Source organism: Rhinatrema bivittatum, chromosome 12 (genome assembly GCF_901001135.1).
Source record: "Rhinatrema bivittatum chromosome 12, aRhiBiv1.1, whole genome shotgun sequence".
Classification (NCBI taxonomy): Eukaryota; Metazoa; Chordata; class Amphibia; order Gymnophiona; family Rhinatrematidae; genus Rhinatrema; species Rhinatrema bivittatum.
In genome coordinates this window covers 50,773,519-50,792,416 of record NC_042626.1, presented here as the reverse complement: position 1 = coordinate 50,792,416, position 18,898 = coordinate 50,773,519, and the positions used below count along the sequence as shown (strand labels likewise).

Below are 18,898 nucleotides of genomic sequence, written 5' to 3'. Positions count from 1 at the left end.
ATATCATTTTGATGCTCAGGAAACCAATGCAAATGGTTTGACCAATGCATTTTCACATTTCGTTAGCATCAGATTATGCAACATGCAGATATGTCCAGAAATAAATTGTGCTGTAACTGTTTCGAGCCAACACTATCTATGCTGAATGGTTTTACATCCGATATGTACAGATGGTATAGTAACACTGAACACGACAACCTCAATGATTAGGTATTTCTAGCATTGTTTTTATAATTTTTATATACATTATTAAATTTGTCAGTATGCAGTACAGGAATTTGTATATAATCTTGCATAATGACAATTATTTTTGCAGCCTTTTAGTTTTGGGCTAGATTTTGTAAGTGGTTGGTTGGGCTCTATAAATTTTTGGCATCTGCAACACTGCATGCGCCGGATATGTGATCTCCTCCCAGCTCCTGCACGCTTTGTGCCGTGTGTCCTCGTGCGTCTGGAACGTTCTCTTTGCCTTCTGCTGCTTCGCCAGCTAAGCTGTGCGGGTGCCTTTTCTCTTCCCTGCTGCTGCAGCACAGTTTTGAGGCCAAGAGAGAAGCGGAAAAGTGGGCTTGTACTACAACAGCGGGGCTTTGGGCCTGTCGAGAGTCGGCACCTTGCCCTGGAATCTTATTGGCTGCCTCAGCCTGCCCCACGGTGAGCATGCGCTCAGAAGCCTTACGTTTCCTGGCGTATGCACATGCCAGAGAAAGCTTTCGCTTGTTCTTTGAGCATCGCCCCTCTCTTCGCTGAGGCTGTGCCTTACTAAAGCCGGTTTTATATTTTAACTCCTTCCTGCACGTGGATCTTGGCAGAAACTTAAACTTCCCTGCTCTTATTCTCAGCTCGGTTTCTTGATGGAGTGGGTTAGTTTTTGGACAAACTGACAAAGGTTCAATGCATAAAGTAAGTTGATTTAAAAAAAAAAAAATCTTGCATACAAACTTACTGTATTTCACCCCTTGCGGTCTGTATTTAATAAACCTCTATAGTGCAGAGACTGGCTAAGCATTTATTTTTGATTGCATGGCCAAATCCTAAAATGATTCTCACCCATTCAGGCCGATACAGTACTGTGCGCTCCAGTGGAGCGCACTGTTAACCCACATTTGGACGCACGTTTTCGACGCGCTAGCTTTACCCCTTATTCAGTAATAGCGTGTCAAAAACGCACATCCAACCCCCCCAAAACTAATAGCGCCCGCAACATACAAATGCATGTTGATGGCCCTATTAGTTATTCCACGCAATTCAGTAAGTAAAATGTGCAGCCAAGCCGCACATTTTACTTTCAGAAATTAGCGCCTACCCAAAGGTAGGCATTAATTTCTGCCGGCACCGGGAAAGTGCACAGAAAAGCTGCTTTTCTGTACACCCTCAGACTTAATATCATGGCGATATTAAGTCAGAGGAAGTACCTGTGCTGTGTTGGGGAGGCTTTTAGGTGAGATGGCTGGCTGAGCTTTGAGAGGGGCAGCTGGTTGTGGAACCAAATGAGTCTTCCGGAGAGTAGGGGTGCCGAGAAGGTGAAGGCTCCCGGAGAGTAGGGGTGCCGAGAAGGTGTAGGACAGGGAGGGGGCTGCTGCAGGATGTTGGCAAGCAAGAACTTTATATGTTGATGTGGCAATGCTAGGGTGGGGACACTCATTGAATGAGAACACAAACAGCAACACAACAGCAGAAGAGTGCAAGAGTGTGTGTCTGTGTCACTATGCCAATAAAGTTTTCTGAGTCTGAAAACATGGAGTGTGTGAGTGTGTCTGTGTGGCAGAATAAGGCCTGTGATGAAGAGTTACCCACTTTCCCCACCACTACCCTTACATAATACCGTTTCTGCATTGGATAACGAAGAAGCTCCAGGAATAGAAAATGAGGCGATATCTGAAAGGGATGTAGTCACCCTGTCTACCCAGAAACTCTTAAAACATTATCAAAGGTCATAAAAGGAAGCTACTTCTGCTGGGAGACTCAGTCAGCAGAGGAACCAATTTGGGTAATAATTTTGATAAGAACACAACAGTTAAATGTCTTCCAGGATCCTCCGCTAGTAGAAATACCAACCAAGTAGCCAATGCAATTACAGAAGAAAGTAGAGAGTCCAGAAGCAATGTTATCATCCATCTGGGGACCAACAACCTTGCTAGACAAGGTATCCTTGCAGTACAGAAAGATTTCCAGAATCTAGGGAAGAAGATTAGACACATGGCAAAGACCATTGCCTTTTCATAAGTATTACCTGTTCAGGGAAAGGGAAAGAGAGGTTCTGCCATATAGATAACGTCAATGTTTGGCTCAAAGCATGGTGTAAAGCAAGTGGTGTAGGTTACATTGGTGGATGGAGCCGTGTATGGAACAGTAAAAGGTTATAGTGTAAGGATGGTCTGCATTTGTCCTTGGGTTGGAAGTGAGAAATTCGGGAGACCACCCATCTCCTTAGGGCACAGGGAGGGGAGAAGGAAGAATACGTAGCGCCTTAAGTGAGCATCTCAAACACTTGGGGGGAGAGCACTGACCAGGGGAAGCTAAAAGCAGAGCTGCCCATGCCTGGCCAGGGGATCGCACAGCCGGCAGGGCTTTCAACAGACCTGCAAAGATCACGGAAGCCCACTGTGTGCTAATTTATATCCTGAATGTTCACTGCGGCTGACGGGCTGTGAGGTCTCCAGGAAAGCCCTGGCTGAAAGCAGGCACCGGTTCCATAGCCTGCAGCATCTTGGCAGATTGAAAGGCCAAGTTCTCAGGCGAATGTGTATAAGGTGACTAAATGAGATTCCCAAACGTACACACGCTAATGTGCCCCTGCTGGAGCACCCACACAAACAGCAGGTGCAGAGTTTGTGGACTCCTAAGGTGTGTACTTTACATTGCTAGGATGTGAAGCTGTCATTACATCCTATCAGATGGTAACTTTCTTCTCTGTATTCTGTTTGGAAAGCAGGTGATTGGTTGACTTGGTGGAGATTTGCCATATGTTATTTGTTTCTTTTTGGATTTAGTTTCCCCTGAGGCAGCCTTGAAGTAAGGCAAAAGATGGGCCCATGGCGGGATGTGCTTAGATATTTGGTTTCACATCTGTCCTGTCCCACCCTTGGTGGTGGAGGACATGGCAAAGAATTTGGAGATCCTTGCTGGCCCTGTTACATGTGAAAACAGTAAAAGGAAAGTAATTATCTACGTTACAAACTAAAACCATTTTATTTTTTATTTTTCAGGATGAATAAAGGGATGCCCTAGTGCTCCTTCTGACTTTTCGGATGTTAGAAAAGTTGAGAGTGGGTCATCTGTCGATGCCGTACCTGAAGCAGTGTTGGGAGAACAGCTCCAGCTATTAGAAAGGTTTACACAGCAACTGAGAACAGTAGCAGCTGATCCGGGAGAAATGGACGAAGTCACCGAAGCACACTAAAACCGGAGTTAACCAAAACCCGTGCTACAATTTAATGTGCATGGTGAAAGCTAGAGCCCCTGCTTTCCTGCAACAGATGGCAAAATCTGTGGCATGTAAGTAGCAAATCTGCATAATTTTGTATTCAATGTAAATCATTTTTTTACTTTATAAAAATAGTCATTTTTTTTTTACACTTGTGACCGGCTCATTTATTTGGAATCGTGGGAGGGCCAGAGCGATAAGGGAGGAAAAGGAATGAGGATCAGTAGGAATGGGAGTCGCGGGGGGATGGAAGGGAAGATTGGAATGGGGTGCGGAAGGAAAACCCCCCCCCACCTCTTCCACCCTCCCAAATCCCCATTAAATCAACCCGGCTCCCTCCCTGCCACTGCTTCACTCCCCTTCCCATGGACCCCTCTTGCCCATCTCTGCCTGGATCAGCTGTAGCCAGTCCTGGTGGTGGAGGGCTGCCCCACTCTCGATGTCTGCAGACTGCTTGTGAAGGGTGGTTTGTTGCTCCACTAGCCTGTGCCTCCTCAGGTAGGTGGAGCTGCAGCTGGTGCCTGCATCCTGAATAAGCAGGGGTGCAGGTACGCAGATTGCTGCTCGCTTCTCCCCGGAGCTGCCTGCCCTTGATGCTCTGGTTAAAATCCCCTGCTATTTTCCTGCATCTCACTATCATGTCTCGCAGGACCCAGCCGACCCTCATCCCTGGGGTCTCCTTTGCTACCAGATGAGGAAAATATGCAAACGTATCAGTGGCTCTGGCAGCCCTCATCACCTATTGCCTTGATCTTGTTACTGCCACCATCTGGAGTAGCAGGCTATAAAGCGGAGGATACCAGGGTTCAAATCCCGCTGCCACTCCATCGCCTGCCATACAGACTGAGATGGGGAGCCCCCTCTGGGGACGGGGAAAACACCTCCAGTACTTTGAAACATCTGACCGGTCACAAAAAAGCAGACTATAGTAAATTAACAAAAAGCCCCAGCAACGGTCAACCCTCCTTCATGTCCAAGTCCTAATGATGATATAAAAAAAAAAGGATTTGAATCTATGCAAGCATTTTTCCAAGATCAAAATGCACCGTACAGTTAGAACACTCTTGAGATGAATATCCCATCACCGCGATGGCAGTTTGGCAGCACAGTTCAGTTGCTGAACCTGTATGATGGCTTCAGAAAACAAAATTATAGTTGGATTTTACTATTCTATACTACGGATAGCTGCAACCCATTGAAAATTCATCAGCAAATAGGTTCTCCACCTCCTCGGTGCTTTTGTGCAGAGTAAGAAAGCCCCTTGTTAATCAGAGCCAGAACAGCACAGACAGCGGGAGTCCTTGAGTTTGAAGAACATAAAAAAAAAAGTCATGCTGGATCAGAGCACAGGCCATCAAGCCCAGCCTCCTGTCTCCAAGAGTGGTCACAGTCTGGCTTGCAAGTAGCCAGCAGATCCTATGAAGCAGACCTACTTCCTCTCACTCCCAGCCCATGGCACGTTCTGAGGGCTGGCTGGCGCTATTTTATTGTATGGCCGTACAAACATACAAGAAACTGGCACCAGCACCATTTGAAAGCGGACGACCCAGGAATAAGAGGTGTGACTGGGCTCCCCTTCAGAACCTCCACGGATGGGGTGAGTGGAGGCCAGGATGGTTCCTGGCCCTCCTAGTACCTTCTGGGGTGGGGAGGGGGGTTTGGCGGTCCTGGGTTGGGCCAGGGGGTGCCTTAGGTCAGCTTCTGAAGGGATTTTTCACTTTTTTTTTTCTCCGAAACAGAACGAAAGTAAAACTAATGAAAAAATTTTTTTTTTTCATTGAGTTTTAAAAATGTAGTGAAACGAAATAGGAAACATCTGTCATTTTCTATTTTGTTTCAAAATGACTGCACATCCCTATATATATCACCGTTTCCTTTTGCATTACTGAGTTACTTGGCTTGAATCTTGTGCCTCAGGGTACCCCCTAGGCAAGTTCTAATGACCAGGTTAAGCGTTTCCTTCCACTTAATGCTTAATTATACGGCCTGCATGCCCAACTTTCATCCACAAACACATAAACTAGGGTTGAATATTCAAGCTGCGAGAAAAAGCCATCAATTCAGCAAGCTGCATATTTATTATTATGAGCAAGGCAGCATTGTAACTCTATATCTAATGAGGCAGTAAGGCCATCAAGTAACACACCATGCGTTTTCTCCCGCTCCTGATCAAACTTCATCTCTCTTCTGGTTGGACGAGAATACAAACTGATGCATGGCGCTGACATAGTCCGACCCGTTAGTGCATGCTAGCTTCAGCTTCGTCAGCGGCATGAAGAACTGTGTGGTGAAATATCTCAGGGCAGGTGAGGGAGCATTGATGGCTTCCATGAAGACCTGTCAGACGGAAGAATTGCCATACTGGGTTAGACCAAGGATCCATCAAGCCCATTGGCCAATCCAAGTCACAAATATTTGGCAAGATCCCCAGACAATAAATAGATCCCATGCAGTGATAAGTAGTGGCTATTCCCCAAGTCTACTTGGTGAGTAGTTTATGGACTTCTCCAAACCTTTTTTTAAACCCTACTATTCTAACCGCCTTAACCACATCCTCTGGCAATGTCAGAGCTTAATTGTGTATTGAATGAAATAGAATTTTCTCCAATTTGTTTTGAATGTGCTATTTAGTGTTCCCTAGTCTTTGTATTTTTTGAAAGAGTAAATAACCAATTTACATTTACCTGTTCCGTACCACTTTTGATTTTTTAGATCTCTGTCATATCCCCCCTCAGCCGTCTCTTCTCCAAGCTGAATAGCTCTAACCTCTTTAGCCTTTCCTCATCGGGGAGCTGTTCTATCCCCTTTTACATTTTGGTCATTTACATTTTACATTTTTACACATTGGTTTCCAATGCAACTATATACAGATATGTATTTTTGTTTTAATTTTGTATTATGTTTTGTAAAGTATTTATTTTATTTATTTATTTAAAGTTTCTTTTATACCGATGACCGTTTACACATCGCATCGGTTTACAGTTAAAAAGGAACAAATGGGCAGAACCCTTACATATAACATTGAAAAAACAGGTTAACTTTTGGGCAGGGCCCTTACATTAACTGAGAACAAGGTGGTTAAAAGTGGGATAGGGTTATAGAGCTGACTATGCCGCGAGCGTCCGTGATATCAATAAATAGATACAGCAAAATCAGTAAAATCACAACTATTTACAAAAGCTAATTACATAAGTAGCCGAGTCAAAGTACAAAATCGATGGGCATGAGACATATTCCGAGAAATAGATTCCTAGTCATGTAGCAAATTCTTAGTTACTCAATTTTTAGTTAAACAGTGGGGGTTTATGTAATGGCAGGTGATGTGTGGTAAGCTTGCTGGAAGAGCCATGTTTTCAGTTTTTTATATATATATATATATATATATATACATAAAGTAGTATGTATAATTGATGTATTTTGATTGTGTTGTAACCCACTTAGCACAACTGGTTTGCTATAAGCAGGCTATAAATATTTTAAAATAAACAAATAGATACAGTCTATGCAGACCTAGAGAAAGACGAATCAGGTCAAAAGAATCTACTGTTAAACAGGGGGAATGGCTAAAGTTGAAGCATTTTGGAACTATAACTGATAATAATTTGGGTTTCTGTATCAGCTTTCCATCCAAAAAGGATGTGCCATACTTAGTAATTTAATACTTGGCAATGTACAAGCACCACTTATGGGTGGGGTGACCTGCCAGTACTTTCTCGCGCACAGATACTGCAGGAAAGCATCACCATTTCACAGGACCTCTCGTGGGCCGCTAACCAGTTCCTACGGGAATAATCATGTCATAGGGGTCGGAATGGGGTGTGCCACAGTGGCCATGGCCCTGACCAAGATCTGGTCCTCCTCCAGAATCAATGCAGGAGATCCAAGGCTGGATGAGGGCAGGCAGCAGCAGGAAGAGAGCAGCGCTGAATCGCCTCCAGCTCTGGGCCCAGCTGCTGCTTTCTACTGGATCAGCCGAGGCAACCCTACTCCAGTATGGGAGGGAGGGGGGGGGATCAGAGAGGAGGAGAAAAGAAGAGAGATCGAGGAGGGAACTGAGGCAGGGGAAGAGGGAGGTAGGGGGAGAAGTCAGAGCTTGATTAGCTTGTGGGCCTCCCCCCAACCAAAAAGGCATTTCACTGCCCCTGGTTTATATAATGCAAGGACTATCTTCAAATTTCTGTCACTTTATAGCAAACATAGGGCCTGATTACTAAGGCCTTTTTCCCCATCTGTGTCTAGTAAATCAGTCACATGCTGTTTAAAAATGATAACGTTATGTACTATTTAAGGATGGACCTACATGATGACTTTTGTTAGTAAAGGCCCAGGGACGGAGGAAAGGCGGCCACTGCTACTGTTGTGGCCCTTTTGGCCAACGAGTGGCACTGAGGGCTGTTCTTTGGAGTCCTGGGGCCAGCGAGGAGGACTAATGTTGCCCGGGAATGGCATCTGGTGAGGGGGACCAGCACTCACACACACACACACACACACACACACACACACACACACCAGGAGCAAAGGGGGGAGAATAAAGTCCCAAATCGAGATGCAAAAAGTGCTGTTTGTACGTTGACCTGTAATATGTCTTCCGTATCCTGGGCCGCATCCCGGAAGATCATCTGGCAGTGCTGCAGGTACTGCTGATACAGAGCTCTGGTCTCCAGGTCCGCCCCCTGCAGGCTGCTCTCCTCCGGGTCGGCACCCTGCAGGTTGCTCAGAAAACTGGTGTTCATTGGCCCACATTCAATTAAAGTGAGGCTGGACATAAACGAAGCAAAAGCGAGAAGTCACTGCCCTCGGCGGCGGAGGAGCCTACGGCGACTGGCTTATGGCAGGAGCTGCCGTCAACCTCTTTATGCCAGACGGGCCTGACGGGATTATAAGGAAAAGTATGGTCTATGGGTCGTGCCTTGCCCTGGATTACCACCGAGGGAGAGACAACTGCGAGGCAGTCAGAAGAAGGATGGGCTCTTTGGACACCGGCATTTCTTTCCCCTTAACCAACACTGTAAGGACAGTCCTTTGGGGCCACCACAATAAAGCTTACTTTCCGTAAACTTCTGACCATGGCCCAGATCTGACGGCTCCTCTGATTTTCAGGGCAGATCAGGATGTAATGTTTCAAGCTGACCTTAGGCCCTGACTGTAGCTGTGCTTCATTAAGGCAATGCTTCCAGCAGAGGATTCTTGATAGTCCTACCATGAGGTCAGGCCAGGGTCACCTTTTCCCCCTTTTTCCATCCAACCCAGCTGTTGCCCGCGACAGCCCTTGACCAAGGCCTACGGACCACGGCTCCTCCTGCAGCCTGGCCTACTTGCAACCCCGAGTCCGGCCCGTAGATATTTGCCGTTGTGCGACGGCCAGGACTCCCCATCCCAGGGGCTGTGGGCTCTGCCTCCGCCAAGCTGTGCCACCTACACCATAGAAAGCCCCAGAAGCTGCTGCAGTTAAGCAAAACGCCAGCAAAATGCCCACGTGTCGGGCTTACTCACTGAACATTGAAGTGCTTCAGGGCGATGGCCAAGCTTTCGCAGAGTCCTTCCACCGCAAACTTGCTTGCGCAGTACACAGCGTTGAAAGGCACGCCTGTGGGAGAGCAGAGGGAAACGCCATCGATAGCTCCCACACGTACAGGGTGCTAAAGTGTTTCACAATAGCAACCACTGGAGAGGAACGAAGAAACAAGCATACGACAATCCACTGCACACAGAAGAAAGAGCGTAAGGGTGGGGGGAAGGGAGCAAGAGGGAGAGATCAGGAGCAAGGGGATGAAAGAGGCTTGGATGATTTTGAAAGATGTTTATTCAGGTAAATGGGCCGGTCGTAAAATTGTCCTCCTCAGGGTGGCGGGGGTCCCACAGCACACATGCTGTCAGCCCAGGCTAAAAAGAGGTCAGGGGAGTAAGACAGCGGGTATACATGGCATGACTGTTATTTCATCCTCTCCCCTCCCCCTGCCTGTACAAAACAGGGGGCAAAGTAGGTGGCACTTCTAGCACAAATGCTTCCCATGTGACTCTCCACGCAGGCAGGCTATTGAAAGAGTAGAGGATCCTTTTCCGCACAGAAATTACATAAATGTGATGACGGGGCATCAGCCAAATGTACTAAAGCAGGAGTAGGCAATTCCGGCCCTTGATGGCCAACAAACCAGCCGCGCTTCAGGATATCCCTAATGAATATGCATGAGAGAAATGTGCATGCACTCTGCCTCAGTTGTATGCAAATCTATTTCATGCATATTCATTAGGGATATCCTGAAGCCGCGGCTGGTTTGTGGCCATCAAGGGCCGGAATTGCCTACTCCTGCTTTAGTACATTTGGCTGTATGCCCCGTCATCACATCAATAGCCTGCCTGAGTGCAGAGTCACATGGGAAGCATGTGTGCTAGAAGTGCCACCTACTTTGCCCCCTGTTTTGTATAGTACTATACTAAAGGATTTTTTCTCATTTTGTTTCTATGGAAAATATGATTGGAGTGGAGGAGTGACCTAGAGGTTAGAGCAGCAGGTTGAGAAGCCAAGGAAGTCAGGGTTCAAACCCCACATCTCCCCCTGATGCTCCTTGTGATCTTGGACAAGTCACTTCACCCTTCATTGCCTCTTGGGCAGGGAATAACCAACTCTACCTGAATTTGTACCTCACCTTGAGCTCAGATTTGGAAAGGCGAGTGATAAAATAAAAATCCTAGCGTACAGGCCCCTTGGGCTTACCTGAAACCTGGAATGCAGGATCAGCATCTGAGCAGATCCTAGAATATCATGCCAAATCCCAGAGTGATGTTCTTATGGCAACTCCTGACAAGGCACAGAAGAGCAGAGTGAATTCTGAGGGAAATGTGTCTTGCTCTCTCAGCCCAGAGGATTGTACGTGGAAAAGGGGAGAGGGAGGGGGGAAAATCAGAGAAAAGTGGGAAGGTGCAAGACATGACAACTCAGGTAAAGAGGGAGAGGCAAGGGAATATTTTTTTATTTACTGTGCATGGGTTTTTGTTTGTTTGTTTTACCTTGTAGCCCTCCTATACTACTGGATACGATGATCTTCCCAGACTTTCTGTGTTTCATCCCTGGCAGGAAAGCTTGAATGGTGCGGACTGTCCCAAAAAAATTGACGTCAAAGATGGTCTTCATGTTTTGATAAGAATGGCACTCCAAAGGTCCCATTAGGCCCACACCAGCATTGCACACTGTGGGGAAAGAGAGAGGCAGGGATGCATCTAACTAGGATTATTGTAAGTAAATGACGCTGAAACCTTTAAAGAAGGCGTCCGACGATAATTTTGCTTTGGCCTATTCAGGGCTGCGCCAAGATGTCCAGACCATCTAATACTATTACCTAGATCTAAAAGCACTACTAGGCATGTGCAGTGCTGTACAGAAACACATAAGAGGCAGTCCCTGCTCCAAAGAGCTTATGCTCTAGTCAGTCACACAGAGAAATCTCCAGTCAGTTTTCTGATTACACGTTATGCCAGTCCTGGTGGCTCTTGAAAGCGAGGCACAAATGTAATAAGTCAGTTGGTTTCACCAACCACGTTCTCGGGGGAGGGGAGGCGTTCAGATTGATGGAGGAGAACTGCACACAGAGGTTGAATTTCCAAATGCGTGCACGTTCTTTCCCTCCCTTCCCCAACCCCCTCCGATCATCTGCCCACACAAATAGCACGTACCAAGGATGCATGGGCGTCATACACACCTCCTTTACGCCGATTCACACAGGACTGCTCGAAGAGTTTCCATTTGAACATGATTGAGCGTCTGCTTTCCCAACGCGCGCCCATCCACTTCTCCCGGGCGTGCGATGCAGTATACTAATGAGCTGCTGGTTAAAAAGGAGGCGCTAGGGGGAAAACGTGTCCCTAGCACCTCCTCGGCATTGGGTGCCCAGTTTTATGAGCATCTGTTTTCCTAACCTGTGCACAGCCACGGGTTAGGAAAATGGACGCTCGTTAATTGAATATCTGTTTTTCCAACCTGACTGCTGACAAGATATTTTTTAAGTTACTCCTTTTTTCGGTTCCTCCAACTTAATATCGCCACGCTATTAAATCAGAGGAACTACTGAAAAGCAGTCCATGCAAATTTATCTCATGCATATTAATTGGGGAGATCCTGAAAACCTGACTGGTGGGGGGGGGGTGACCAGGAAGCCCTGCCTTAAGTTGCTGTGTAATGACTTAACAAAGGTCAGGGCAGGTCACTCCTGCAAGGACTTCTTTTAGTAGCCAGTGACCAGCCTTTTGTCGTGTGACGTTGATCCCAAACCAGGGATGGCCAACTTCGGTCCTCAAAGACCACAAACAGGTCAGGTTTTCAGGATATCCACAATGAATATACATGAGAGAGATTTGTATGCACTGCTTCCATTATATGCAAATCTATTTCATGCATATTTATTGTGAATATCTTGAAAAACTAGGCCCCGTCTGTGGCTCTTGAGGACTGGAGTTGGCCACTCTTGCCTCAAAGGAAAATCATCCTGAGCTTTGAGGTCCATGGCGCAACAGTCAGAGATTCTCAACGCAGTCCTTAGGACATTTTATTTTTTATTATTTAGGTTTTTATATACCGGCATTCGAGACAGCAGTCACATCGTGCTGGTTCACATAAACAGGAGTGCATAATAAACTTAAACTAGAAACTATGGTGCGGAAAAGGCAGTTACATGTAACAAGGGTGGCTAGAACTGGGAGAAGAGGGAAGAGAAAGGACAGGTTACTAATGGTTAACGATAGTTACAAGTAGTTACCAATGGGGTAGTTGATGATGTGTGTTGATGTTGAGGTGCTAAATCAATTGGAGTCCGGAAGTGCTTGTTTGAACAGCCAAGTCTTGAGTCTTGGCTGTCCTGCTGGTTGGATTTTCATGAATATGCATAAGATTTTCATATGCATAAGATTTTCATACAATGGAGGCATTGCATGCAAATCTCTCTCATGCATATTAATTATGCTATTCTGAAAATCCATCTGGTTGGTTACATCCCCAGGACTAGGATGAGAACCACTGGATCCAATTGCTTCTAGAGTTGCCAACAAACTCCATGTCATAAGGGACAGGCTGAGCCAGTCCTGGTTCTACCCTTTTGCTGGAATAGGGATGGAGTGGTGCAAGATGTTAGGTAAGACCCAGACTGGATTAGCATGCCTCTTATGACTTGGAGGGTTTAGTCTACCCATGCAGCAGCTTCTTACCCCAGCCGGGAGTACCTCGGATGTACTTAGAATGGGTACGCTTCTATCAGCCATTACAGAGTGAATTAGCATGTAAGAGAGGACTGCAGCTGAAGTTGGGGAGGAGGGGAGGTGAATCACATTGGTTAGAAAGGAGATTGTTTTCTTTTGAGGTCTTATTGTTGCAGTAAGGGTGAGCTGAGGCATCTGAAAAGAGATGGCAGGCTGGCCCCATGGCTCCATGATAGTGACGTGCGCTGCCAAGTGGGGTCTTGGGTTCTGTTTGCTGGGCCAGGCGGGGTTGGGGGGAGCATACTCTGGTAGTTGCACATGAAGGCTCATGCTGTCATAGATCAACAGAAGCCTACCTCTCACCTGGAAGCCCAGAGGAGAAGGAGGAAGTGTCCACTATATAAAAAACAGGAAACCATTGCTGGCAATCATCAGACTCACCCAAGACATCCACTCTCTGCTCTTGATTTTCTGTGCTGCTGAGACAACAGACTGCTGATCGGTGACGTCCATCTGGAGATCTCTAAGGTGTGCACATGGCTGTCCCGTAGGCTCTCCAGGAGTCGCTCCTTCTTACTCAGATTACGCATAGTAGCATAAACTGGAGAGAAGCAGAGTGCTGTCAGGTCTGCTTTGTCCTTGTATAGATAAAGGTCAACAAGTAAATTGTAGCTGATACCTTTTCATTGGACTAACTCTTTGTGAAGAGAATGTGTGTACATACATATATGTATGTGTGTGTGTGTGTGTGTGTGTTATGGGGCAGGCTTAGAGGAGGAAGGGTGATAGGTTGTTAACCAGGGCTTCCAAAGCTTACGCTGAAGCAGTGATGAATATGTTGGTAACAAAGTTTGGTAATTCGTGGTGAATACTGTGAAAACAAAACTTTTAAAGGCAAGGTAACAGGTGGCAAAGGATTCTGCAAGGTTGAAATGACCAGGAGAAGTTCAGCAGGAAAATGCCCCCCCTTGAGTGGATGCTGCAGGACAAAAGCCCCCAGCCCTGCCTGTGAGAGAATAATGTAAAGGGGGGGGGGGTTACACCTCCCCTGAGGGGATGCTACAAGGAGAAGGTCCCCTGCCCGTGAGCAGATACTGCCAGGGAAAACGCCCCCTCCCCACCATCATTGAGGGGATACCACGGGGAAAGCCCCTGCTTGTCAGAGGACATTGCAATGGGGAACCCCCCCTGTGAGGGGGGTTCCCCATTGCAATGTCCCCCCATGGGCAGGGGGATCCCTGTGAGGGGATCCCCCTGCCCATGAGAGGATACAGAAGAAGGAGGAAAACCCCCAGGCAGTGAGGGGATGCTCCAGGGGGAATGCCCCATCCCTACGCAGATGCTACAAGTTAAAGAGCCTATCCATGGGCTGAAAACAGAAACGTCCTCACTCAAAGTAACGTAGCGAGGCTCCACCTTAGATGAAAGAACATCCACACCTACAATGCTGCTTAATAATCGGAAACACTCTGCAAGCTACATTATCCCTTAAGAGCGCCTTCCAAATCCTCCTAGCACGTGCACTACAGGCGTTTACAACTAAAGTCATTTAAAAAAAAAAAAAAAGGTTAACCTGCCCCTTTTTACCTTTAAATCTTTGGGAGACATCGGAGGCAAGTCGGACCGCCAGTCCCAGTCCTATCCCCGAAGAGCATCCTGTTATTACGACCACAGTCTTCTCCATTGTAGCAAAAAAACCCCCCAAACACCCACGTCGGGCGTGCAGAGCGAGCGGAGCACTCTTGGAAGTCCAAACGTGAATGTAAAGAATTACATTAAAAAAAGAAACAGAGGTGGCGGTGGCTGCAGCCAAGCTCTGCTTTCATCACCCTGGCACTGCAGGTGTTTTGTCTCAAAGACTATCTCAAGGTTTCTACGGCAAGACTGGGAGACAGTGGCCTTTTTTTTTTTATTATTATTTTACATTTGTGCTTGGCTTCCTTGCCAGCTTTCAGATAGCTCCAGAAGTGTTTTGGGAAGATAACGAACGATGCCCTCGCTTAAGAAGCTCCTTTCCTTCCTTTGGTGGAAAACGAATGCCAGAGCTGCAGCAAGGCCTGGCAGGGGATGCCATGGGGTACAGGCGGATGTCAAATGGAAACAAGTCAATATTGGCGCGTGCTGTTACCCCCTTAGTGCGGTGCTCCTTATCGCGTTCGTATCAGCCCTGGGCCTTGCTGGGCTGCCGAGGTCCGATTTAAGATCACGGCGCCCATAGGCAGAGGACTGGGGGTGACGGAGTTCCTCACCAGAAAATCAGAGAGCAGGAGGAGGGAATTCCAGTTGTCTGTGCTGCCTCTGTCTAAATCTGGCCCTCCATGCTACTCGTACTCCCTGATCTACTTTCTTTCTCTGTCCAAATGAGACAGAAATACTTCTTTGGAATAAACCAGGTATGTAGCAAGTTAGCGCAGCTCCACACAATTTTTTTTAATTGTCTCTCCTGAGGGCCCTTATACAGTTGTTCACACCCTATTTATAGTTTAGATGGATTAGGATGGCCCGTGCACAGTGGGTAAGAAGGAAGGTCCTTTGAAACTAGTTCTTCTCAGGACTGGAAAAAAAAAATAAGATTGCCCGCTGTCATTTACTATGTCAAACAGCTCATTTTATGCTCTGTTGGTGCCTGCATTACTGCTAGGCAATCTATAGGAAGTTATTCCAGTCCAGTCCTACTTTCCAGGAATGCTGAAAAGCAAATGCAAATACAAATTTTGGAGTCCCCTCAGAAACAGTGACACAAGCTCCCTCCACTATTGGGCACTCTGTGACGCAACACAAAACCCTGCGGAAATGACACTCAGCAGCTGTGCAGCAAAACAGCACAAACTCCCACACAGCAACAACCCCCGCCTACAGAAAGGTAGCACTGCAAACATCGCCCCATGCCCTACAACACCAATACACCTTTCTCTCTCCTAACAACCTCTCTATTTCACCCTCCTCTCCCCCCACCCCCCATAGCCAGCAGTCTCTCTAGTCTTCATACTCTCTCCCTCTCATTTCAACCTGCTCCTCCCCCCTCCCATTCCAAGCAGCCCCTCCCACTCCCCATGCCCCCCCCCCCCCCGTCCCAGCAACTTTCTGTAAATACTGAAGGGGGGCCCTATCTCTTCTGCTGCCATGTTCAGCACTGTGGGGAGTGGGGCTCTACCTGGAAACCTTAGGTAAGAAATTCAGTGGGACCTACCTGGAAAACTTTAGGCCATGGCTTCCTCCAACCAGACTCAACTGCATAGGCTTAGTCAGGTAGCACTCGGCGAAAATTAAGCCCCGCCCCAGAACGCCTCATGCCCTTCCACTGTGTACCTGGGTAAAACTGAGCAGGAGGAAAGTGGCTTTTTCTGAGAAGCTGAAAAGTTACCCAGACAAAACCCTTTCAAATCTGAGCTCCTCGCAAGGAACTTTTCAAAGTCATTTCTGCAATGGACCCCCCTCTCCCCCACCACTGTGGGTAATTAAAAAAAAAAAAAAAAGAGGGGAGGGGCATAGTGTGGGGGAGGGAAAGAAAGTGCAGGAGCTTGCATTCTCATAACCCCCTGCACTCTTGTGCATTTGCACTGCGCATCTGGGGCACCGCCGGCGCAAATTTTGAAAACGTGCTTGCAGTCCCACGGCTACAAAGTACTCAAAGCCCCGCAGAGACTTAAAGAATTGTCCCCTCCCTGCCCCCATTCTGAATATCCAGAATTCACTGCAAAGCCTGGAAAGTTTAAACAAATTAAATCCAACCAGCAGGAAAAAAAATATATGCAAAGTTGAAACACACAGCAGCAACAGATGATTTTGAGATGTTCCGATTCTCATTTTTATTTTCCACACCTGACAGTCACACCTGGGAACTCTCCGGATCTGGCCCGGAGACTCCGGAATTCTAAAAGAATTACCGGGTCTCCGGGCCAATACCGGAAATCTCCGGGTGCTGCAGCAAAACCCATCTGCTTGGACCCGGAAAGAAGAAAGGAACGTCACTGGTCTTGCGCAGCTGAAAAAGGAAGGAGGCACTCGACAGTGATTTCTACCATCTCCAGACCTTTTTAACTCTTAACTTCGCTTCCTCGTGACACCACCTGCTCCTGTGTCCAGGCACTTGCCCGCCCCATCCTGTTTGCCTTGGCCAATCGACATTGTGATTTCCTGCCCGTGCATCAACCGAGGAGTAAGAAACAGGCAGCGTCCACTTCTGCAGCACAGGAGGAGAAGGCAGAGGCTGCTGCTGCTCCAGGAGCCCAAGTCAGAGTCTGCTGTTGCTAGTGCGTTTTGAAAGGGGGGGGGGAGAGAGAGAATGAATGAGCAGGTCTGAGAGAGTGAGTGAGTGTGTATATGTGTAGGAAGAAGAGATCTGAGAGTGTATGTAGGTGAGTAGGAGAGAGCTGAGTACAAGTGAGCATGGGTGTGAAAGTGAGTGGGCATGGTGTATGGAAGAGGGAGAGATGTGAGTGAGTTGAGTGTGTGTTGGTGGGAGAATGGCAGAAGTAAAGGTGTAAATGGACATGTGAAAATGGGAGAGAATGAGCAGTGACAGTAAGTGTGAACATGTAAGAGTGTTTATGAGAGCAAATTTGTGAGCATCTGGTCCCACTGTGCAGTTGCCCCTCTGCTAATCCATGGTAATCTCTGGGTGACAAAAGTTCCCAGGGATGCTGACAGTGCTGCTTTATACTAAAGCATTACAGCGTTTAATCTTTCACAGGGCTTGCGAGCTTCCCAGAATCTTTGCAAACAGAAATGTCACCTTGCAGCTGCAAGCAGCTGCTGCCGGAGCAGATCCCGGGAATGCAGCCGTGTTATGGCTAGGGAAGATTACATATCTGTGCTTACAAAACCCAGCCCGGAGGGCCATTCCTGCAAGTGGGAAGCAAAACCGGTACAGGCTTTATGAGGAGGCCGCAAACGGTTCTTCTCGGCACCTGCTCTGCAAGTAACGTTCTCCCTTGTTTCTTCTGTGCCTCGGCTGCCAATGGTGGATCTTTCTTTTAACAAATTCAAAACCCATTTGGACTCTACGAGTCCTCCCCCCCTCAGACACCTGGGCATTCAGATTCTGTCCTTCACCCCTCCTGTAACTTTCTTTTTTTTTTTTGCAGTGGAATGAGGAAGCCTTGAAATAACTTCCCTCCTGAAACACAGCCTGATTTTCACATGCCCCACCCCTCCATTACATACTTCACGTTGAAGCTCTGTTTGGTGCCTCACTAATTGTGTGATGGCTGGGTCTCTGCAAACACTGCCCCTGTCATCCCAGGCCCAGCGGGGCCGGAAAAGACAGACTCGAGAATCAAACACAAGATCCGTCTGCAGCAGTACAAGCAAAGGTGGGAGCCCACGTGATGGTTTTGTGAGATGCTCTTATGTCCCACTGTTGAGAAAAGTAAAGAACCTTTACTAATCGGAAGATTAACCTTTGTCTGGCAGCCCGATTTACAGACAAGAGGCCTGCTTGGTCATCCCATGACCTCCCTCGACAAAAATTCAAGGCAGGGAGAGTTTCTTCTCACAGGCCAGAGTGAGCAACTGTTGCCAGAGAGTTTTCAGAAGTCCCTGACCCTGTGTCTTTCACAATGGACTGACTCTGGAACGTCTACGCTGGCTACTCCCGCACCAGGCATTTGCCTTCTGTCCTGCAAATCTCTAAGATGAGGTCATTATTCAAAGCACATTCGGTGCTATTTAGCTGGATAAATGTAACTTATGCAGCTAAGTTGCGGCTGCTGAATATCCGCCTTCGTTCAGCAGCTGCCACTTAGCCGCATAAGTCATTTATACTGTTAAAAGGTCAGCCGCATAAGTTGTGGGCAGAGCGAGTTAGCTGTGTAAGTTATGCAGCTAACTGTCAATATTCAGTCTTAGCCACATAAATTAACCAAATAAGTTAGATGAGCCATACAGCAGGTCTAAGTTAGCCGGTTTTAACATATACAGCTATGTGCAGATTTTATATATATATATATGCGTGTATTCAGCAGCTTAGCTGAATATACCTTATAACTTAGCTGGCTAAGTTACTTAAATAGCCAGTTTTGAATATTGTCCTCGATGTGTCTGTCTGTCTTGCTTGTCTGCCACGCTGATGGCCCAAGCATGTTCACAAATCGATTTTTTGGGCCAGCCTGGTGGCTCAGTGAGTTCAATGCGTGGCTCTGGTCTTACAGTTTCCTGGTTGACTGGGACTGGAGATGCTGTGGAGGCATCATTCACAGCCCCTGGGGGGGTGGGGGTGGAGGGAGAGGGAGTCAGTCGTTGTGCCATGGCCAGGCCTAGTGGATGGAATAAGATCCCATGATTGCA

The 18,898-nt window shown here is 47.2% G+C and overlaps 1 protein-coding gene and 1 long non-coding RNA gene across 2 annotated transcripts; one reads left to right on the top strand and one right to left on the bottom strand.

Moving 5' to 3' along the window:
* The first annotated feature begins 488 nt into the window (after positions 1–488).
* Positions 489–18,867, top strand: LOC115074508. The gene is made up of 3 exons (XR_003852256.1): positions 489–900; positions 3,207–3,495; positions 17,698–18,867. It is a non-coding gene; the product is annotated as an uncharacterized LOC115074508 (long non-coding RNA).
* HSD17B1 (hydroxysteroid 17-beta dehydrogenase 1) lies at positions 5,480–14,494 on the bottom strand. The gene is given in 8 exon segments (XM_029574018.1): positions 5,480–5,761; positions 7,999–8,182; positions 8,918–9,011; positions 10,433–10,612; positions 13,052–13,075; positions 13,078–13,152; positions 13,155–13,211; positions 14,198–14,494. Coding segments are annotated over 8 exon segments (879 nt in total). The 5' UTR covers positions 14,295–14,494; the 3' UTR covers positions 5,480–5,593.
* Positions 18,868–18,898: the final 31 nt, after the last annotated feature.